We start from the raw sequence: 24,092 nt of genomic DNA on the forward strand, positions 1-24,092 counted from the left end.
GAGTCTGATTTATGGCGTGACATTTTTATAAACTATGCAAGTGCTGCAGTGCTACAAAGGAATTTAAAATTGAATTATGTTTGATTGCAGAATATATTTACACGGTAAATCTTTAGATAAGAATAGATGTCAGCTAATAATAGAATAATGGTCATACTTTGAGTGTGTATCTTGATGATGTGAGGAAAATCCTCTTTACATGTTTTGCAGCTGTTAGTCAAACAATTGACAAGAAATATTTGTACTTAGATACAATATAACATCAGTTACCTCTTATTGGAATTGAATAGGTCTTAAGACAACCTTATGAATTTGATTGCCACCTTATCCACACCAAATGGAAAAGTCAGCTTCAAATATGGCCATGCATTGATCTGGATACTCACACATTACTACGAAAGTGTGTGTGTGTGTGTGTGTGTGTGTGTGTGTAGTAAATAAGTTGAGCCATGGCAAAATATAGCACTGACTTAAAAACCATTGAAGAATAGTAAGTAAACTTACATTTTTTCTTATGAAATGGCAAAATAATCATTGCTTGTTTGATCTACATAGTGTCTGCTAACTCATCCTCACTCAAAATTAGCACTAATTTAAAGAAGCAAATAAGGGAAAGGAAAGGAGGGCCAGTCTCTTGAGCTGGCCGAGACCGGGAAGGAGAGAGTTGACTGACATCTCCAGGTAGCACTGCTGGGAGAATCACCGCTGGAAAGTTTCGAACAGACACAGGGAAGGAAAGTGAGGCCTGACTTGCCTGCCTCCACGGAGTGTGGGCATCTGATTTTGTCCCATTTTGAGCAAATCTAAAACAAAGTAACTCGCCAGAAATCGTAGGACGTAAAGGTAATGCCTAATTCCTTAGTAACAGAAAACATTGGGGCACACATCCTTTCACCTCTGACTCAATGATTTATTTTCATGAGAAGTAGAACAAAAGGATGGGAATTAAATTAGCATGGGCCCTTTAGGCTAAGAATGCAGTAACATTTTTCTCAATGAGGTTAATAAAAGGGTAAATGTTATCTTTTAACATTGATGCTTTCAATCAACATTCTAAGAATTCGTTTTCTGGAGATTTTTGAGATAACAAGATAGAGGTTCTATACCATTTTATCATCCCATTTTTCCTTTTAAAATCATAGTTTTCAAAATTAAGTAATATAATTTTTATTTTTTTAATTAAGTGTTGATTTTTATCTTGCTAAATTATTTGCTGCCAGATTTTATTTTTAGAGATATTTAGAGTTAATATAAAAAGTACCCCAGCTACTGTGAATTGAAAGAACCACTTGATGCTCTTTGTTAAACTCTTCTATATCTCAAAAGGATATTGTTGGTATAAATTAAGCAGTGAGGGTGCTGGGTATGCTTTGGCTGGGTTATAGTGGACAATGCATCAATTTTGCCATTTTTTGTTGTTGCTTAAAAATAAGGGGCATGTGTGTATAATGTTTTTTAATCCCAAATGCAAACTGAATCAAAATATATTCAGATCTTTTGTACGTCAGACTGTCAGTGTTAACATCATCCAACTATCAAGTAACATTGAGCCCAAGTCACCATGGAGTGTTAACATTATACGATTCTGAGTTGCCTCCACTAACTTGAAAAGTAATATTGCAAGGAAATAGCTCATGCTCAGTTTTTCATATGCTTTTTCATCCAGCAAATATGGCTGTGATTAAGTACTCGTAAGCAAAGATTCATGTAATGAAAAAATTTACATACATATGAAATAAGTATACTGATTCCCAGGCATGAAAAAAAGCATATCATCTGGTTCTTTGTATCAAGATTTTTTTTAACAATAAAGATACAATATAGCAGTTTTGAAGTTTAGACTTGTCCATAAACATATTTTCTATTCGGTATCATTTCATTTACTTGTAAAATGCAACATTGTTTCTGAAAGGGCTGCATAGATCTCTGCAAAGTCTGTATTAATTTCAGGAACATACCGACTGGGAAAATATTAAGTTGCTTCTAATTTTATTTTTTCTCTGGGGTATTTTAAAGCTTTGTTCAGACTTTATGAAGTACATTTTTAAAAATAGATTTCCACTTGCAATGATAATGTGTTCACTAATCACAATACAATACTTCATAAATAGGACAAGATTTTTGATAAGGAATTTGTCATTATTTCATTATTCACATTTGTGTCTGCATTTCTAAAGTGCTTAAGCATCTATAAAATAAAATAGGATCCATGTACATATAAACAAAAAGAAATGAATGGAAAGCATCCAAAGAAATTACATATACTCTCTATACTTTTGAAATTTTAATGGGCAATTTTAATAAGGGAAGTGCTGCATCTCTGGCATACACCTGTGGGTTGGGTTCAGCAGATTCTGGCCCCACCAGGAGGTGAAAGTTATGAGTAGAATGAAGGGTTTGATACCATAGATTGGATCTGTGAGAGCAAGTGGCAGATTGGTGATGGCAAAGCTGCACTATATGATATAAGAAGTCTTTATGAACTCCTTGTCTGGGTTTTAAACTTTAAACATTGACCCCTTTCATTGTTGAGTGTGACAGAAATGTTCTGCAATGGCCATCACAGATTTTCTTCTCACAGCTTACACAATTTTCTTTCCTGTCATTAGCAGTCATTTTTCATGTTTCAAAGGAAGACAACCCTGAAATAAAACATATTTGCCCCAATGCTACTGAGTTTAATTTTAAGTGCTATTTTCTGATGGGTTGTGATTGTGACAAAACAAAGTCACGCAATAAAAAGGTTGCCAGGACTTGAAGAACAGTGTACACTTTCATCCTTTGCCTCTTGAAAAACATCATTTCCTACATTTCCCCACAGGGTTTTGAGCTCCACAGAGATTCACTGGAGGAGAGAAACTTGACTATGAGACTGAACAGCTTTCTCTTCATAGAATGAATAGTTGGTGGATGCTAGCAGCTCTGGTAGGGAGAGAATGGAAGAGTTTGCAGTGCTGGTACCACAGCTATTAAGGAAGCTAGAGAAAAAAAAAATGTTCAAACACCACAGTTATATCCTATTTATGTTAGTTAAGTTACATATGTGGTGGTTGGTTCAAGTTATATAAGCTTTCCCTGAGGTTTAAAAAAAAAAAATGTCCTGGAAAATTATGAAGTGAGAACATGGATATGTCAGACTTCTGAATACTTTCATTTCAGAGTACTTCTTAGGATATCCTTTGTTCAGTGGAAAAATCTAGCAAGGTTCTATGCGTGGAACCCAGTATGAAAATAGTATTTCACTGTACATGCATGACTAATGGGTTAAGCAACCTTATCTTTATCTATAGATAGAAATAATTCATAGGCCATTTTTCAAAATGAGAGAAGTATGGAGCTAGAAGATATTTGGAACTTTAATTCAAATGACTCATTTTTAATGGAAGAAACTGAGCTATGAGGAGGTCAACAGATTTATTTGGGGGTCATAAAATAAGCTCGGGTAAGAGCTGGGTGTGCTAGTTCTCTGGTTGAGCATGCTACACTCCCAGTCCAGTGCTCACTCAGTTATACCACACCATGGCCACAGACTAGTGCTAGTGGGACTGAACTTTCTAAACAGTGATCTAACTTTATCATTCCATAGATTAAAACCCTTCAAAGCTCGCTGGGACCTTCTCAGGACAAGACTCACATTCAATATGTGGTTGGCAAGGCTGTTGTTACCCATCAGGGTCCCTCTTGGACCCTAGACCAAATTTTTGCTACCTTTTGCCCACCGAACTCTTTTTAATCCCTCAAATGCTGTGTATTGGGGGGGGGGAGGGGATTTTTTTTTACATGTTTTTTTATTTGTCTAAAACACTCTTCCCTACCTCTTCACAAGGCTAGCCCTACTTCACAAGGCTACCCTTTCAATTTAGCTTTCACTTTCTTAAGCTGCTTCCGTGCTCTCTCTCTGTGCTTCCCCTTATGAGAACACTTACCATGTCATATTGCACATGTCTATTTACTTGTCTCCTATCAAATTGTGATTGAAAGTAACATCTTTTTGGTTATCCCTGACCACCGTATGTCTGGTACATAACAGGTCATCTATAAATGTTATGCAGGTGAAGTGGAGAGATTGAATTGAAGCAGAATTGGGGAGAATTCTCCCTCTTTATTTATCTATGAGTACTGTTCTTTGATATTGTTCCCCCCTTCCCAAATACCTCCTCAAACTTATTACCCCTACTTGAATCTCTTCCACTCGCAATTTCCACAGAATCTTCACCAAATTCTGACATTCAGGTTATAGTTACAATTGTGCCCTCTGGTGGCACGGTTATGAAGAGTGCCGCCATTGTGGCAGGCTACCTGTCTTCAAACTCAGTTTCCTACTTGCGTGCTGTGAAGTCTTGGGCTTCTTCCCTGCTTTGGTTTCTACATTGATAAAATGGAGATAATAATAAAACCTACTTCATAGAACTAGAGTAAGGATCTGTTAAAATCATCTCTGAAAAAACCCTGACCTAGTATTGTGCATTTAGTCACTGTCATTAAATGTTAACTATTATTAGTCTTAGTCCAAAGATTCCCAGACCTCTACAGAAAAAAATAAGCTTGGAATACACTTTTCTTGATGGAAAATGAGTGTTGATGAGAATAATTAAGTACAATCTTCCATTTATTACTTTTGGCATTAAAATGTTTTGTTTGAATGGAAATTATATTTGCATTGAAAAGAAATTAGTGAATATCATCTCCAACCTACTTGAACCATATCTATGGCCTAAACTTTCTTTACCAGTGATGCAGGGACCTATGACCTCTGCTCAGATGTGATGGCAGCAAGATACCCAGGAAAAAACGAAGCTTTTCAGTCCCAACTTGCAAACCTCATCATAGACTGTGACTGCATATGCTACACAAACAAGGAGGGGGACCCATTCAGCATCTTGAACCCTGTGCATTGACTTAGCACATGAGCTCAGAGGCTAACCTGGTCTCGATTCGCCTCTGTGTGGGGAGAAAAAGAGTGCATACCAGTTAACCTGCTTGTAAAATATTGGACAAGTAGAGGCAAGTCTATCCCAGACTGAATCTCATGTAAATAATTTATTTTTTCTGTCTTCTCAGACAGCTCGACTCTCTCAAGTCAGAGGAGTAGTTTCCCGACTTCTTTTTGGACCAGCTCTTACCAAGCCCCACCTGCACCCTGTTTGGGGGCAGTTCATCCTGACTTCCAGGTCACTGCACCCCCTGGCACCTTTGCTGCAGCCGACTCCAGCCCCTGGCCAGGACACGGCCTGCACCAGACTGGCTCAGCCCCTCCCCCTCCCGTGTCCGAGTCCTGGCACTATCCTTTGGCATCTCAGGTGAGCCCATCCTACAGCCACATGCACGATGTCTACATGCGGCACCACCATCCCCATGCTCACATGCACCACCGGCACCACCACCACCACCATCACCACCACCCTTCTGCTGGCTCTGCCCTGGATCCATCCTATGGGCACCTGCTGGTGCCATCAGTGCGTGCAGCCAGGATTCCTGCTCCTCAGTGTGACATCACAAAGACAGATCCAACGACAGTCACCACTGCTACCTCAGCGTGGGCCGGAGCCTTTCACGGAACTGTGGACATAGTGCCAAGTGTGGGGTTTGATACAGGTGAGCTGGGAGATTTCCTTCTTTTTGAAAAAGAAGAAAAAAATAAGAAAAATATTTTAAAATGGGGGACGTTCTATATACCTTGAGATTTTTTTCTCTTATATGTAAAGTTAAGCTTCGCCTCTGTGTTTATAGAACCTAATGATTTTGCAATAATTTCTACATTCCTGCAGAAACTGGTATGATTAGCTCACAAAGTACAGCCTGAGAAAGTCTTGGAACTTTTCTCCCATTTCCTAAGCTCATAACCCATTCCTTGGACTGGAATCTCTGGTACCTTATGTTTATAAAGCATTGAGCATCCTCTTTATAGCTCCTCTGTCTCTGTGCTCTATACTATGAGTAATGCCTAATAGAAGTCATTAAATAGTGTGCTTTGGTAATTTTTTCTTCTCTCCTTTTTGCTAGGTCTTATGATTTATAAAACAAACTGCTTTCTGAAATGTGGTTCATGGTCTACTCTTTGAAAAGAATTAGAAAATGTGTTTTAAAAAATCGTTGGATTTCCCTTTCCTCCTTCTCTCCTTCCTTTGCCTTCTCTTTTTTAACTCTCCCTCCCTTTTCCTTCCCCACTTCCTCCTCCTTCCTCTATCTCTTTCTCTCTGTTTTAAATAACATTGGACTTAAACAAACAAACAAAAACTACTATAAAGTTTATATTTAACAGATTTATAAAAAATGGTAAGGGACATATTTATTCACAGAGCATTCAACTCCTCTTTGGAATTCACTAGTTCTGAAGGTCATGATGTTAAATGTTTGAGCTTGGTTTTTGGACCAGAATAGTCATATTTATGGTATTAATAGTTCTGAGTTCATGAAATCACAGACATCAGAAGCTAAAAAGACAAATCAAGTCAATGATTACATCCCCAGAGTCTACATTCCAAAATCTCCCGCCTTCACCTCCAATTCTAGGTTCTTTTCCTGGAACGTTTTGTGACATATTAGAATTTTTTCCCCCCAGAAGTTTAAAGAAACTCATTCTTTTCTTAGTTTTTCTATAGTGTGCAAAATCTTTAATCTGAATGGAAGGTCACAGAAGAGAACTCCCCAGAGTAATAAGTGCTTAGCATCAAGTGGCATTCACCCTCATACGAATGGAACATTTTTATCTTGGTTATTGGTTCTGTACGGAGCTTTCCAATGTTGGTCATTGACTGGCCTCGCCCTTTTCAGACTCCTGTTGGGGCTCTGAGTTCAAACTGTTTTTCTAAACAAACTATCAAGAAGCTTGGTTTTCTCTCCCTAGAAGAGCATATGATGGGGCTAACCACTACAGGCTTCTCTTTTTAATTTGCCACATATGAACAGAAAAGAAGGCAACTCTTGAGTTGTTTGATTCCTGGTGCCAGATCTGAGTAGAGTGCCAATTTGGGTAGCTACCATTATGAATAGCCAGTTTCTGGATGTTCTTTCCTATTTCCATCCCATGGTACCTATGTGGTCAGAGTTCACAGGCGGAGGGAATGTTCTCTCCTTTCTTAGTCACTTTGAACTGCTATAGAAGAATATCATACACGGGGTGGCTTAAACAACAAACTTTAGTTCTTATAGTTTTAGAGGCTGGAAACTCCAGGATCAAGGTGCTGGTACTTTCAGTGTCTGATGAAGGACTGCTTCCTGGTTCCTAGGCACTGTCTTCTCAATGTGTTCCCACATGGTACAAGGGACAAGGGAGCTCTCTGGAATCTCTTTTGTAAGGGGACTAATTCCATTCATGAGGATTCTGCCCTCATGACCTAATTACCTACCAAAGGCCCCACCTTCTAATACTATCACATTGGGCATTAGGATTTAACATATGAATTTTAGGGGGACAAAAACATTCAGTCTAAAGCATCCCCTCTGTGCATTCTCTAATATACAGGGCGAATGGACATGACTGCTTGTTGTTGCTCTCTGTTTCTAATTCTCTGTCACCTGTTAGCTACTTTTGTACTTGTCAGTTTTGGTGTGAACCTAATTTACTGTCATTGTTCAGAATTTCAGTTTTAAATAATCTCTTAGGAATAAAAATCAATCTTCTACCTTTTGGCACTAGAGAAGATAGGATTTTTGTTCTCTGAGAAATCTAGAGAGGACCCATTTGGGTATATTATATAATAATTTTTGCTACTTATTGAGCTATAAATGAACATTTATTGAATATCTACTATGTAAGATAATTCCAGAGATACTTAATGTGTATTATTGCTGTTGATTCTTAAACTAAATTTGAAACAGTTCTTAGATTCATTTAGAAATAAGGAGATAGGCTCAGTTTTTCTATTTGAAAATTGCTTGTCTGAGTCTCAAGTCCTCAAGCTGGATTTGACCTACGACTTGCCTCTCTCTAAGGAGTTGCTGCGGTGTATATGCATACATACATACTATTAATATGACTATTAATTTGGATTGTTAAATTGGGCTATTAATGGTTAATAATGAGGAATAAAGATTTACCTATTGGATATATGTAATGCTACTCTTTTATCATTATGGCCTTAGGATGATGATCGTGATTCATCTATGTCTTATAATTTTGACCCAAATAAGAAAACAAAGACAAAGGAATAAAGCAAAGATCAAATTATTAGCATAATCATTGATCAGGCAAAATTGGAAATCCTAGATTTAGGCTTACTACCATAACTTGACTAAATTTAGATTCTTAGGCTAAATTTAGATTCTGGGAGATCCAACTCTAGAGAGAATCCAGAGCTCATAGAAGATTCCCATAGATGTTTTCTTTGTCACACAATTTAGAGCCTCATTACTGTAAAATGAGATTGATGTTTGCTCAAATGTGCCTCTGAGAAGCATTGGCTGAAGCATGACCCTGGCATGCTTCCCATACAAAAGGGAGTAGCAGGTGGAACATGCATCTCTGTATGGCCCAAAAAGAGAGGTGAAGTGGCTGAGCCACGTGTGCTCTTTTCTTCTCCTACACTCAGGCATCGTATCAAATATCACATCTCTTTTCCTTTGGGAAGAATTAGAAAGGAGTATTTTAGGTCAATTTCCCAAAGAAACAGACTCTCAAGTGCAGATTTGATTGTAAGACAGTTTATGGGGTAGTGTTCTCAGGGTAACAACTTCGTGAGATGTGAGAAGAATTGGGCTGGAGTGGTCTCACTATGATTAAGTTTAACTGAGCCTTAGTGGATTCCACAGGGAGCCCTGGAGCTCAGATGGCCCCTTATAATTGTCTAGCCTTAAGTCAAGGTGGATGGGCTTTTATATTCCTACACTGACCAGTTATTAGATGGATTTGCCTATGGAAACAGAACATAACATTAGGCAAGAAACTTTGTTCAGCTGAAGAAGACAGAAAGCCAAAGAGAGAAACAACTGAAAGTCATGAGCTGCCAATAGCAGGGGAAGGAGTGAATGGACATGGAATGGGAAAGGATCAGTGGCCCATACAATATTCACTACAAGGAGACAATAAAAGTGTAGCTCCTCTTTCACTTTTCTAACTACTTATAAAAAACCTAGAAGTTTCTGTGTAATGGGCCCATGTAAGAAAGGTAGGGTAGTTGAAAAGATTGGGAGATACATTCCTCTCTTCAATCTATGCAACATTGACCTGACAGTGTAACCCAAAAGGGTAGCTCAGCTCAGGACTCAGAATCAGTATTGAGTGGCTACTGAGCAGTTGAGGGAAGAGCCTGCATTCAAATGAGACAGATATGAAACTTCTCAAAGTCCAAGTACATGGGCCACCAAAATGTAGGTCATTTTCACATTCCATTATTAAACTAATAATTAATGCAACCCTTTTGAGAGTAACTTTGTAAAGTATATGACATTTGCATCAGCAGGGAAAAAGGTTTAGTAATTTTAGGTGCATTTTTATTTTGCAGCCATCTGTAGGAAATCCTGAAGGTTGAACATTATATAAAGTTTAATGACCAAAGAAAGTTTTAGAGTATCATGTATGGTATATTCTGGGAGTCGGCAATTTTTTCTGTAAAGGGACTGATAAAAATATTCAATATTTTGTGGGTTCATACTCTCTGTTATCACTATCCAACTCTGCCTTTATAGTATAGAAGCGGTCACTGAGAAAACTTAAATGAATGAAGATAGCTGTGTCTCAGTAAAATGTTACCGATGGACACTAAAATTGAAATTTTCTGTACTTTTCATGTGTCATGAAATGCTACCCTCTTTTATTTCCTTTTTCTCAATAGTTTAAAGATATAAAACTCATTTTTTCCTTATTCTTGGCTCATGGGCTATGTATAAACAATGGGCCTGATTTGGCCTATGAACTATAGTTTTCTGACTCCTGGTATAGCCCCATGTGTATAATTTTTATTCACACATACACTCATACACACATATGTTCACCTGCATTTCCTCAATGAAAATTATCTAGAAGTATATACCCCAACTTTTTATGATGATTACTCCTGGGCCTTGAAGACAGATTGTCTGATTTTATGAGCCCATCTTTGTCACTTATTAGCTGCAGAACTTTGTACAAAGTACTTAACACCCTGAATGCCTCGCCTTATCTTTAAAAAATGTCTCTGGGTTATTTGGAGGATTAAATGAGTTAATGAAGTAAAACATTTACAAATGCACTCTGCACATAATAGATATTCTATAAATTCTAGCTATAAAAAGGAAGGTGGACAGACTCATTTTTTTAGCTTTTAAATTATTATTATTGAGCTATATTTCCTATGTTATATACTACACCATTTTAAAATGTACAATTTAGTGGCTTTAGTATGTTCGCAATATTATGCAACCATTCCCACTATCTAATTTCAGAACATTTCCATCACCTCAACAAGAACTTCCATATCTTTTAGGAGGCACTCCACATTTCCTCCCTCCACCTTGTAAGACCTGGCAACCACTAATCTACTTTCTGCCTGTATGAATTTTCCTCCTTTGGACAGCTCATATAAATGGAGTCATATGTGTGGTATTTTTTGTGTCTGCTTTCTTTCATTTAACCTGTGTTTTCAAGATTCACCCATATAGCATGTATAAGAATTTTATTCCTTTTTTTTAGGGGTGGATATGAATGCCACATTTTGTTTATCTATTCGCTAGTTCATTTGTTTCTACTTTTGGCTAATAAGAATAATGCTACAGTGGACACGTGTACAAGTTTTGTGTGAATATGTTTCAGTTCTCTTAAGTATACACCTACGAGTAGAATTGTGGAGTTGAGAGAACCTCACTTTTTCTTTTATAGACTTCTATATTTTTTGAAATTTTTTCAAAGAGCATTCACTATATCTATTAATTAAAAAAAAAAAAAAAGATTACAGACTATAGTAACAGAGCAGAGTTCTGAGATTTCATAGGCAAAATTCTTCCATAAGAATGAAGTGAGGTGGTCCGACTTTTCTGAGGAGCCCAAGCTGGGGTAAAGAGAATGAGGTGCCTTAGGCACAAAATCTAAATAAATACTCATTCTCAGAGTCATGTGTGTAAATACTTTCTTGAATTTTTCACCCAGGGTGCCTCACTTTCCTTACTCTTGTTCTGGCCCTACTTTCCTGTCATGCGTGGTTTGCTTTCACTCATTGCTTCCTCTGTTGAATAGATATTGCATACAGATACCTCAGGATGGTCATGAGTTGATATGATTATAGGGCTTCTGTATCTGCCATCCTCTGAAAATACCCATCTTTACCAAAGTGCTATTATCTCAGATCCCACATTAGACTTTCTCTCTTTCCTTTACCATTCTCAATAATAGATTCCATGGGAACAACCGTTTCAACATGTGATAATAATGGCTTAATTGAACAAAAAAGAAAAGGTCTGTGGTGAAATTAATTTGTTAACATTACCTACCACTCACCTCTCTTTGAGATTACAATTTGCTTTAGCACATAAAAGGCTATTATAAATTCTTTAGTAAAGAAACATGTTAAATTTTAATAGGAGATTTTTCCACTCTGATTTTCTTATGGGCACATTTTTGTTTTTAGCATACTTATTAACTTCTCATGGAATGTTCTTTGGGAAATGCCATTTAGCTTAGTTTTTTTATTTTTTCTTTTTTGCCATAATAAAAGCTATAGTTTTCAAAATGTATCAGTAACTTTCACCTTTCTAAACTGCCGTAGAGAGGTGTAGATTAAGAAGGGTAGGTGAGGCCAAAGATAAAGGCCTAGCAAGGTAAGATGAAGAAGGGAGGATCTCAGCATATGGAGAACTGGCTTTAGTAAGCTTAGAACATTGTAATGGAACTCTTTGTGTGACAGGAAGAAGAAAGTTAAATGTGGACATATTTGTGATTACGATACAACATATTATTAGATAAGCATATATGAAATCAGGAATATGTCTGTTCATACCATAAATGCATTTCATGGAGTGCTGTAATTCTCATTTCCTGTTATTGCCAATGATTTACCCTAAATAAGACATGCAATATTGTATATTCCAGCCAGTTTCAATTAATATTTTAAGTAAAGATTTGTTAATGAAATGTTTTTACTGAAGTACAGGACTGACTTTATTTATTTATAATTTCCACTTCATCCACTGTGTTTAAATTTACCAAAAGAAAAAAGGAGTTATGCTTTGTGGTAAGACTTCTTTATAAACACAAGCTGCTCATGGCTAAGATTGTTTTCATCTCTAGATCCACATATTTATTTTTTTTAGGGTCCCTCATGTTATTTTAGCTATAATTTTGTTATAAAATTATTATTTTTTACTTTGATGAATGTCACAATTACTCAATATAAAATGTACATAAACAGTTGAGAATTGAGGTACACATAATCTTTTTGCTATGATACAGTTAGGTAAGCTGGAATTAAAAACCAAAACAAAACATTTCATATTACATTACAAGTTCAGGAAATCTGGAGATAAAAGGGAATTAACATGTTGGTGTACCTTGTGCTTGTCAAAAACATTGTCATATAAACATTAACTATATATTTGTACTGAGTGGATCATGATTCTGCCCCAAATGATGGTTAGAGCCAGATATTAAATATTACCTGGTTCATCTCTCACTAACATATCTTCAGTTATTAAAATTAATTGTTATATATCATAGAATTATATATCATAGAATGGGACACCGGTTCTTGCTAGACAGAGAAAGCAATACTACAATAACTACTATATCTACAACTTACTTACTAAATGTAGATTGTAAACATTTTCATAAGTACAAGAAGCTGTATTTCTGGTGTTCTCTCAGGTTGAGGCATAAACTGAATTATTTCTGAAGAAACTTTTATACCAATGGGCTTGATTAACCTGTGAATAAACTTGTTAAGAAACCTGGAAAAAAATTTTTTGAGGACTTAATAATAAATAGAGAACACTGGGAACTGATGGGGAAGTTTGAAGTATGAGTACAAAGATGTCCTCCTTATCTATTTTTTTCTCTTCACAGACCCTTTGTCTGATAATACCATAAAGGTAAAATCAACTTAAATGGTTTTCTGAATTTTTATAGTATAAGCAAACTACATTTTTTTAAAAAAATTCTGGCTTAATCTCAATCTTTTAATCTACATATTTCATGAAGGGTCCTCATTTACAAATTATGAAAATTATATTTTAATGAAATTTAAGTTATTTTTGGTCAAAATTGTTATATTTGCTTTGAAATAGGTGAATTAAACTACTTTAGTTGTTGAGATACTGGTGGTCAGTCTTGATCAATACTATACAGATGCTTTACATTACTGTCTATTTGTAGAAACATATATATTTTGTGTTATCAAATACAGGAAATAAAAAAGCAGAGTGAAGAATAACTATGCATTAGAGAAGCAAATGGAGAGGCAGTTTCTCTCCATGAAAGAGGGATAAACATCAAGTTACCACACACTTTTTTATTCAACCTGTAGTGTGCCATCTCACCAAATCTCATCTCAAGACCGATGACTTTTTGTAACTGATCTGGTGCTGACGAGTCCGGGCATAGAAAAGATTCTGATTGCATGAAGTTCTTAGGATAACCATGCTAAACTATTTTAACATCCCCTTTTAAAATGTTACTAATTTTTAAATTTCATTGAGGATGCTAAGGGGATTAAAATCATGGAAATTTATATCTAATAACCTCTTGGAAATGATTTTCCTCTCTCAACATATATAGTTGCAAAATAGACTAAAAGAAGCCAAGAGTTACCAACCTAAGATATTTGAATATTTACTTCATATGATAATGCTTCCATTCCAGGCTTTACAAAGAGAGAGAAATGGTAAATTTGGAGGGAAATCAGTGGAGACTCACAGTAATAATTAACATGATAGTATAATTTATATAAAATATTAAAGCAGTGAGGCACTTTTCATCCTAAAGAAGAAAGGACGTCAAGTAACATATGTTGAAGGTGGTCAACTAAAAACATTTTTCCTCCTGTCCATTTCATCTCTTCTCATAGAGCATACATATTAGTTGTCAGAATGCTGAAGGTTATGGGGTTAGTGATTCACTGAAATCTACCCTGAAATTATTAGTAATTTTGTAAATGATGAGGAAATTAGGAAATTTTTTCTAGTGGTGTTGTGAAATAAATAGGCATAGAAGTTTACTTCTAATCATTTGATTTTAGCAGGTAGACGAATTAAATGATATTTTTTATGGAAGCCAGTTTTAGGACTCTGATTTTTCAGCGGTAATTGTGTTGTTCAGTAAGATTTATAGATTTCTGGTTACTCACCTTGAAGATATTATCTCAATTAGAATAGTTAAAATGTCACAAGGCAATAGTTGCAGATTAAAAAAATAAAATACCAGGCAGAATGTTTATGAACTAATACTTTCTTTAAACTTTTTTAAAAGTTTATTATGATTTGGTAGCAATAAAGACTCTAGTAATTAACAACTACTGCTTCATACTTTCTACATAACTTTTTATTTTTCTTTGGCTTATATCACAAGCTTATTTTTCACTGGGAGAAAAAAACAAAACACTAAAGGTATGTTAAAATATTTATGCACTCTTGAATGGCATCAGTTATATAGGGCACGTGTCCAGAATGACAATTTCGTGACCAGAAGGGTAATGGGAACCATCTTGAAATGCATGCAGGGTGCCAGGAGATCCTAGCCAGAGAGTGAGATCTGCATGAAAAGGACCTGGATGGTGAATCAGAGGGAGAAATGCATTCCAGAGCACTGCTGTCAGTGTTGAGTATCTGTGGCTGGATTCTGCAGGACCTTAATGAAATTCCACCACTTTCCCAGAGCCATGTCGATTTTGTCCAGGCTCTCTCTGGGCCTTCATTCGTATAATGGTGCCCTATGTCACAATGCCCAATGTATGGGGATTTTCTCTCGCAGATCCTCCATCTACTTTACAGGGCATCTTCAGGAAACTTTTGAAAGGAATCTGTATGTTTTAGGCTGCATTTCCTTGATAATATGAATAAGTATGTATGCACATACATGTTTGTGTGTGTGGATACATGTGTGTATCAGTTTGAATCCTTGTAAAATACATCTTGGTTCAGGGAAAATGTATGCTATTTCTCACACATTGCTGGTAGAAAATTAAGAAGTTGTCAGCTTTTTAAATAAGTAAACTAGAAATTGTATTACAGTTTACTCAAATTCTTACTCCTGTGAATCTATGCCACATAAATATAAGCAGCAGCATATGAGAATATATATACAAAAAATGTTTATTGTGACAGTGTTCACAGTAGCAAAAACTGGAATTGGGTGATTGCCACTAAGAGAAGTATCTTTGAGTGAATTATGTTACACGTGATAATTGCTGATTGAAAAAAAAAAGATGCAAAAGAGCTTAGATATGCATTTCTGGTAAAAAACGAATGATGAGAAATCCTATGTGGGTGTATTTGTGCAGTATATGCATGCACATATAATTCAGTGAAAGCAAAAAAAACTAGTTTGTCAACATGTGTTTCCTTTTAGGGCTGTACGTACTAGAGTCACTAATTTGAATTTAAGGAGGAGAGTTTAGAAGAGAAATATATATTTATATGTATGTATGTATGTATGTATGTATGTATGTGTGTGCATACATATGTGTGTGAAACAGAGGAAAAAGGGAGGAGAGAGGGAGATTGATTTTATTAATAATTTATTCTCACTTCCAAATCATTTAGGAGCTCATAAAAATGATGATCAATGGACTCTTTGCACAACATAGAAATGTGTGTCCAGGGATGTGTATGGGAAGAGCAGAGGACCAAAACAGTAGATTCTGGGACTCATATCACCACTTAACTATATTATGTTAAATAAGTCTCATAATTTCCCAGCTTCTCCTCTTTCTTAGATGCGAAATAGAAATTATACATCTTATTCTGACACAACTGGAAGATTCCAGTGAACTAATGAACTAAAACTCGTTTGTATTTTCTAGGTGATCATACATGATACAGAACTAAAATTCTCATTATTCTTAATAAGTATGGTGCATTTCGAGTAGAAAAAGAAATTCACACTGGAGATGTTAAGCAATGTGAATAATTGAGATACCAGCTTAAATGCCTTTGCCATTTTCTGACTGTATCTAACTTAATCCATTTATATTCTTGAAGAATACCTGTGATATTTGTTGGAACTAATTTTCCCAGTAGTGGTATTTGCTAATATTGGCCTTACAATGAAAACTGGGCACTTTTTATTTGTTGGGCAGACAATAGGAGATGTGAAATAAAGAATAAAGATAAAGGATTAAGAGTTATCAGGATGTACAACTTCAAGACATTTTTAAATGTAGTTTTCTCTGTATAGAACTGCCATGTGGAATGAAAGGGTACTAAAAATATATATGTATTTATACACATCGTATCCCATTGCTTATGTTTTGAGGAGATGTTTGTTCTTGTCATTCATAAAGATCCAAAAAAAAATGTTTATGTGCAGGACAAGGAAGTTAGATTATGCATATAATTAAACTTACCAAAACTCAATTAATACATGCTAATTTTTAAAAGTTGTGAACTAAAACTGATTCATTTTCCATTTGAGTATTAACTTTATGAACACATTTTTATGGATAGCTATATAAACTAGGTAGTATCTCTTTTGTTCTGAAATGTTTTCTTAAAAATCGCAAGCAAAATTGGGCAATGTCGTCATTTTTTGATTGTTTCTTAAAGGAGTTGTCATCAACTAGATGTGGTTGTGATTGGGGACTTTTTCAAAATATCATGTCTTCCCAAGAGAGATTTATGTGCTCACCTGAGAGGGACGATTTAGAACAGCAGTCCCCAGCCGTTTTTGCCACCAGGGACCGGTGCTCCTATTAGAGTCTAATGCCTGAGGTGAAGCTGAGATGGTGATGCTGGTGCGAGGAAGCGGCTGTAAATACAGATAAAGCTTCACGTACTTGCCGCCACTCACCTCCACTTGTGCGGCCTGGTTCCTAACAGGACGTGATCTGGTACTGGTCCATGGCCCGTGGGTTGGGGACCCCTGCTACAGAGATTGAAAAAAACCTGAGTAATTCTAGTGTGACTCCGAAGGAGAATCACTCAAAGCATTAAAAGACCTGTTTTTAAAGTATTAAAAACATTTCAGAGGTCAGTGTCTTTTGTATCAGCAAATTAATTATCTTTTCATCAATACTTTGCTATTTCTCATATCACATATAAGGACACATTTAAAAGAAACAGCTGAAAAGAAGAAACCTGTTTTAGAACTTGACCCTAATTTAACATTAGCTTTCAAACAAGTATAAAAATTATATACAATTCTGTATGGCCTTTGGAATTTATAGATTCTCTTTATTCTCTTTCAGGCTGCCTCACTCTTATTGTTTTATTTATCAAAAATATAAGATTTCACAAACAGTTGTCTGTGGCCAACATGTTCTAAATTCCTTGGCAAAAAGATGACCAAAAAGAGTCTTGCAAGAGACCAATGAGAGGCAAAATATGCCATTTTTCATTTGGATGCAGCCTGATGTAGTGGAGATTTCACTTCATAATTTTTGTCGACCACAAGCATGTGTCATAATACTTATTTTCGTGGTTGCTTTGTTCAAGCAGTATCAGATGATACTTAGCATCTTCATGATCATTGAAGTTCTATTTATGTTTTCTTGTATTAAACAGACTTGTCTGGAAAATGTCAGAGAGAAAACTTGTGTTCATGGCACATATAAGTGAGATAAAAATTACTGATGTCAATGTTGAATTGATGTATATGCAACATATCTCATTCTTACTGAATATTTTCCAATATGTTTTGATTTAACAGAGAGATTGATTACTTAAACCAAGTGGGCATAAACAGAGATTTGTATTTCTGCAGTTCTAAAGTAATTTATCAAATTTTTGTATCTTTATATAATTTGTACTCCCAGGTACAGTGTTTCCTGTGTTAGTGTTGTGTCCCTAATTATGTTTCTGTGGGTAAGCAATGGATCCTGATTAGCTCTTCCTCTGGTTGGATTATCTACTTTCTGGATCATAAAGCTGTCACTGCATAACCTAGAAACCTCTTTAAAGATGCATGTTTGGCTGCATTTGTTATCCAACAGATGTCTGGATAGTTAGAATCTCTTGAGAGTACTATAACTTGTGGTTTCAGTTACAATAAGTGATCCAAGCTTTTTTTTTTTTTTTTTTGGATTTGTTTCTCTCCAGTTCTGGGAGAAAATCTGTAGAAGAAATTACAGAGGGTGTTCCATTTCACTCTACCCCAATCCCTTTTTGCTTTATTCTTTGTCTCTGTCTTCATAGTCTCTTTATATCTGCTTTTGAAATTGAAGTCACTGAGTTGGTGAGCAGTGTCTACATTCCATAGTGCACCTCTTGGTCCCCAGATTCTCTCACCAAAGAAGTTACCACATTGACATTTAAATTTTGAGCATGGTAAATTACCACTGTGATCAAAAACTGCCTAACTCTGTGATTCATATTTTATATTTGCCCACATGGTCAGTTTTAAAATGACTGATTCAGATTTGTTACTCCATATATTGAGGCTCAAAGTACTTGCCGGATTCCCTTCCAGCGAGGCATTTTAACAGGCACAAGTCTAAAGAAATGGATGTCGCTAAAGGCAAAGGCTGAAGATTCTGTGCATGGGAGGGTTTGTGGTTTTTGGAGGAGGAAAGTTCTGTGAGTGCAGACAGACTAAGGTGGCTTGCTGTCTGGGTCTGGAAAAACAGGAGCAGCAGGAAACACCTGGGCACTAAACTGCTTGTCACCTGCAGTGTTTGCCTCAGGTGTGCAGGTGGTGGGCTTCTTACAATAACTTAGTAAATTATGGTCTACTAGTAATGTCACTTCTGAGGGTTTTACATTTCTACTCCTCTTTTGAATCTGAATTTAAGATATTTTGACAAGTTCAGACAGTTTTCACCTCATTGTTTCTGACAGTACTGCCACATGGAGTTTTTAAGTCAATTCTAAATGTGCCTCAAAGAAACATCTTCATATACAGGAAAAAAAAAAAAACCCTTTGCTAATAAATCATTATGCTGTCATAGTTAGGAATTTTTTACTATTGCTTCACTGTGTAAGAGTTGTAATGATAAGGGTAATTGTAATTCAGGTGTATAATTAATTTAATCTTTGTTCTGGTTCAAGAATCCATCTTATTTGGGATGACTTTAAAAAAATTATGTTCAACATTTAATTCCTAAGTATGGAGGTGCCCTTAGTACTCATTACCATGGGAAAACTGTTTGTGATATATGAGAAAAAAATGTTAATATACTTAATATACAAAAAGCAGTTAAAAATCAATGGGAGAATTACTTTCCTAAAAGCATAGAAAACTGGCCAAAGATAAAACACAGAGGAAGAAATGCCGTCACATAATGTTCAACTTCATTAATACTGAAAGAAATGAACATTGAAACAATTAGATACTTTTAATCTGCATTAAATAATAATAAATACTAAAAAATTATGAATATTGGTACAAACTTTCTGAAAGAGTTTTCACAATGAAATATGTAAATGTAAATGTATAAACGTGCATAAATGCTTGGGTTAAGAAATTATGCAAAATATTTTTAGGAATTTGTCTTATCTACCAAAATAGTCACATAAGTAACACGTACATTTGTGCACTGTAAGTGTGTATATCAAAGGGATGTACATCTGTAGAGAACTGGAAATTAAAGGTAAAGGGTAAAATGGTGGTTGTGCAAGCTTCCAAAAGGTCTGATCTACATATATGAATAAAGAATGATTTTCTAAGATAATATTGCTGGTGAAATAAACATGGTGTTGTGCAATAGAAGTAATGGTGTGCGTAGGTATGCACGCCCGAAGTGTACTCAGAAAGTTGAGTGATGACAGGAGATATTATGTAGAACTTTAACTTTCTGAATTCCTCATAACTTGATTTTTAAATAAGAAATCTATGATGTTTTGAAATTTTAAAAAGGTATTTTAGAAAAGAATAAGGGAGGTCTCCATGGTGGTTAAATATAATTTGTCTTGATAATCACTTGAAATGAAATCATAGTTGCCAAAATAGTTCTAGCTCCTAAAATTGTTCAAGCTCTAATTTTCTCCCCCCATGTTAGTGTTAAGGTGCTACCCCCATGAAGATCTTATTTAGAAATTCTTAACTAGCATTTAAACCAACAGACAAATGCAGTTGTATGATCATTATCAGTGATGATTTTATAATGTAAGAGAGGATTATATGAATGTCTCTAACATCACTTTGTGATCATTTCTAGTGTGTCAATGTTCGAGGTCAAGATGTTGATGAAGGTTGGATATTCTGATACAGCATAGAACACAGGGTTGTATATATTTATATTTGTAATGAATATGGCTTACCTTTATTAAATCAGGGATAAAGCAGGGAATTAATTTTTTTTAATGTAGTAATAAGCTACCAGCTTCTTTAGTCTAAAATAAGCATTATGATTCAAAAAGGTTTCTAGATAATATCGATGAAATGAAAAGTTTATATTTATTCATTTAGATACTTTCTTTACTTTTAGGTTATAAAACATTCTACCTAACTTACAGGTTTTATGTTACTATTATTCTTCTCTTTTTATCAACAACAGCATGTTCCCCAGTGTACGGTAACCACATTACCTTTTTTATCTCTAGCAATAAAATTAATTGGAAGCATATTCAACTTAAGAGCTATAGTCAATGGTGTTGTCAAGTGATTATGCTTCCTTAAAAATAGGACATGCTTTTCTGGTGGATATGATGTTGACAATCAGACCGTTCCCAAAACTCAGATGTTCCAGAGTGTAAATTTTTCAGTAGCCCAATTTATTATTTATTTCAATGGCAGGAAACTTAGCCTCAACAATTCTGAGTATTCCTAGCTCAACCCAATGATATACCCATTGCGCTCAGTTTAAAACCATTTCCCATTTTGAGATGAAACTTCTCAGATTCTTCCATAAGTTTCTTTCTAGGCTCATCTCTGTACTCCTAGAGTTAGTCACATCAAAAAAATTGTGAATTAAAAAGTTGCCATCTGGTCTCGTCACTTCAATCCTACCCTGGCCTTTGTTTCCAAACATATTTCCTCCTCCTACTCTGCCTCTCCTGCATTCTCCATATAGTGGTCCCCTGATAATGACCTATTTAACTTGAGCTTAGCTTCCTAGTATTTGTGACCCCTCCACGATTCTCAAGTGGTATGGCCCATCCCATTTCATCTGTCTGGGGGTCCCCACATCATAGCTATTCAGGATATGCTAGCAGGCCCATCAGAATTCTCTCTAAGCTAATTTATGTACCCTACTTGGGGGACCCATGGGGACTTTAAGATCTTTTCAGAAGACACTTAGGAGTTAAGAGAAACTAGGAAGAAGGAAGTCTCCATGATTTTCATGCTTAAACATACTCTATTGCAATCTCTACTTTCTTATTCCCAGAACCCTTGGCAAAAGGGAAAGCTATGAAGCTGTTGTTTCCCCAAAATCTCAGCTAGAAAATGAGGAAATGAGTTATGGTACCTTGTTATTAAGACAGGTTTTTCAAATTTTAAAAGGAAATCATATTATGATTTTCCTTGACCAAGACTTCTCCTCTAATTATCCTAAATTTCTTTTCTATGTTCATGCTTCCTTTGTGTTTTTCCTTTTTTTTTTTTTTTATGGTGGTCAGGTGGAGTGGTGGTAGAGTTGAAGTGAGAGACTGGGTCTGTGTGCTGATATTTCTTTTTAGGTTTTCTTCCTAATTAAATCCCAGACTCTTAGACTCCAAAGCCAACAATGTGATGTCTTTGTTCTTGGGTCTATTTATGACAAACCACCTCATAGGCCAAATGGCTATCCTGTGTCTTCAGTGTGCACATTGGGGAGGTTTGTGGCGGGGATGGGAATGGGGGGTTGGAAGGCAAGGAGGGATGGCTATGTATCAAAAAACACATCAGTTAATACAGCATATGCTATTACATGATCAAAGTAAGTAGTCTTCATCCAAAGTATAACAAACTATTGTGTAATCATTTACTGTGTTAGGAAGAACATTGCAGATGTATAGTTTAAAAAAAAAAATCACTAAGAGCTTTTTTGTTAAGCCTGATATTCTGTTACATCAAGGTGTTTCTAAACAGTGCAAAAAGAATATAAAAATGCATTCACATTTCCTTAAATTGATTTTATCAAAGAATTTTGACTTGGGGAGTTAGAAAATATAGGCTAGTGACACAGCCTATAACCTCTCTAGCCATATGCATTTTGTTTAAGATCATCGATGCTGACATCAGACTACTTTGTTTTCAATCCTAGCTCTACTGCTTGACAGTTGCTTAACTTCTCTTAGTCTCAATTTTCTCATTTGTAGGATGGATATAATTGTAGCATATGGGGGACATTAAATGAGATATTTCATGTAAAGCACTGAGTACAGTGACTGGCATATTTGGCCCTTAAGAAAATGTTCACTAACATCATTAATTGATGTTTTTTTTTTTTTTTCTATTGACAGTCTCATGGACTAAATAAAACCAAAATTGAATCACTAATATCAAGAAGATAAATATGGCGATTTTAAATAGCCACCGGGAAAACTTCAGGTTTTGTTATGAACTTATTCACATAAGTTTAAGAAATGAGAAGACAATCAATCAATCAATCAATAAAAAGCCAGAATAGGAACAAAATTATAGGGGTGAATTTTATGTTCTGGTAAGGAAATTTAGGGAAGTCTCATACATAAGAGTCATGGACTTTTGATTTTGTCCCCTTTAACCCTTGTTGGAAAAACTAATGTACTGGTGACTCTTAAATATTCTGATCTATCTTCTTCAACTGTCAAATAAGAAAAATCAGCCCTACTTTTTCCTTGCAACTTATTAGTAGCAGGGTCTTTCCTTGTGGTTGTTCATTTTCTTATGCTTTACTTAGCTTATTTTGAAACTTACAGGTATGAATACCTGAAAATTAAAGCTAATGTTTGACTTATGTGTCTTTATCAAGAAAGAGTTAAACCACAAGGACCACATTAAATATTTAATGCCTTTCAGGCCATAGGGGAATTGATTGTTTTAAGGTTTGCATTGGAGTAATATAAAGACTTGGAAACAAACAAAAAATTGAAGAGATGAAGTTATAATGAGAAAATGACTTTTGTTTTTCTGGTTGGAAAATTTAGGACTATGTTAAGTAATTCAACTCTTGTCCTCAGAAAAAGACTAACACAATTTGAAGGAATCACATGTCTTTGCAAAGCAAACTAAGGATTGCCTTTATTTAAAGAGAAAAAGACACTCAAACCACATGATGATTCCAACACTATTCATGACTTGCAGTGCTGACATTATATAGATTAATGTAGTTTTCAAGTGTGAAAATGCTGAGTCATATAGAAGATGAGACATTTTAATAATGAAAAAAATATTTATGCAGCCAGCAGATTGTCAGTTAAGGTGGTTTAGATTATAAGAGTCACCCAACACAGACTCTTTTAGGTTGTAAATTATTCTAACTACACAATCACTTGAAAATGAATAAAGCAAACTTAGAGTAAATTGGTATACACCAAACCCTTTTATTTCTTCTTCTTCCCCTTCTTTCTCCTTTCTCCTCCTCCTCTTCTTTTGGAATGGTGAAGGAAAACTATTGATTTTATCTAAACATAATACTAGTACACATGAGAAAAAAAAAATAGTAAGATGGAACTAATCTTTCTTTAGGAAGAGTTGCTTCTTCCAGCACACAAATGCTGTAGAGACTAGTCAGTTGTGGTTCTGTGAGTTACTTCTTTACCTCCTATTTATTTTCTCTCCCTTTGTTTAGTGTTTCGTAGATTGTCTTAATGTCTCCCATCAACGACTAATTGTGTCTGTTTTGTAATGATACCCACAGTTTTATAAAAATTTTTGACAAGTTGGAGGGACAAAAAATGAAATCACTACAGCTGTTTTAGTAACTATTACAGTTTAAAACCATACTGGCTCATTTAACTATTGTATTTCTGACATCCAGCCCAGACTTACAACAGTTTTAGATCAAAGATCAAGAAGACAGCCTGCAATCCTAGCACCCCCATAATAGCAATCAGGCTGCATTTCTACCCACTTATTTAATAGCCTTACCTTCATGTTTTGGTATTTGGTTTTAAACAATTTAAGAGCAGCC

The 24,092-nt window shown here is 35.5% G+C and overlaps 1 protein-coding gene across 3 annotated transcripts in view; it reads left to right on the top strand.

The window, feature by feature from the left end:
* Positions 1-24,092, top strand: part of VGLL3 (vestigial like family member 3) — a 46,844-nt gene that overhangs the window by 15,749 nt on the left and 7,003 nt on the right. For all 3 annotated transcript variants that reach the window (XM_016145821.2, XM_016145822.2, XM_016145823.2), the window contains exon 3: positions 5,062-5,595. In XM_016145821.2, the coding sequence (XP_016001307.1) occupies positions 5,062-5,595 (534 nt within the window). The remainder of the gene's footprint in view (positions 1-5,061; positions 5,596-24,092) is intronic.

The sequence above is a fragment of the Rousettus aegyptiacus genome, unplaced genomic scaffold, assembly GCF_014176215.1.
Source record: "Rousettus aegyptiacus isolate mRouAeg1 unplaced genomic scaffold, mRouAeg1.p scaffold_m13_p_4, whole genome shotgun sequence".
In the NCBI taxonomy this organism is placed as follows: Eukaryota; Metazoa; Chordata; class Mammalia; order Chiroptera; family Pteropodidae; genus Rousettus; species Rousettus aegyptiacus.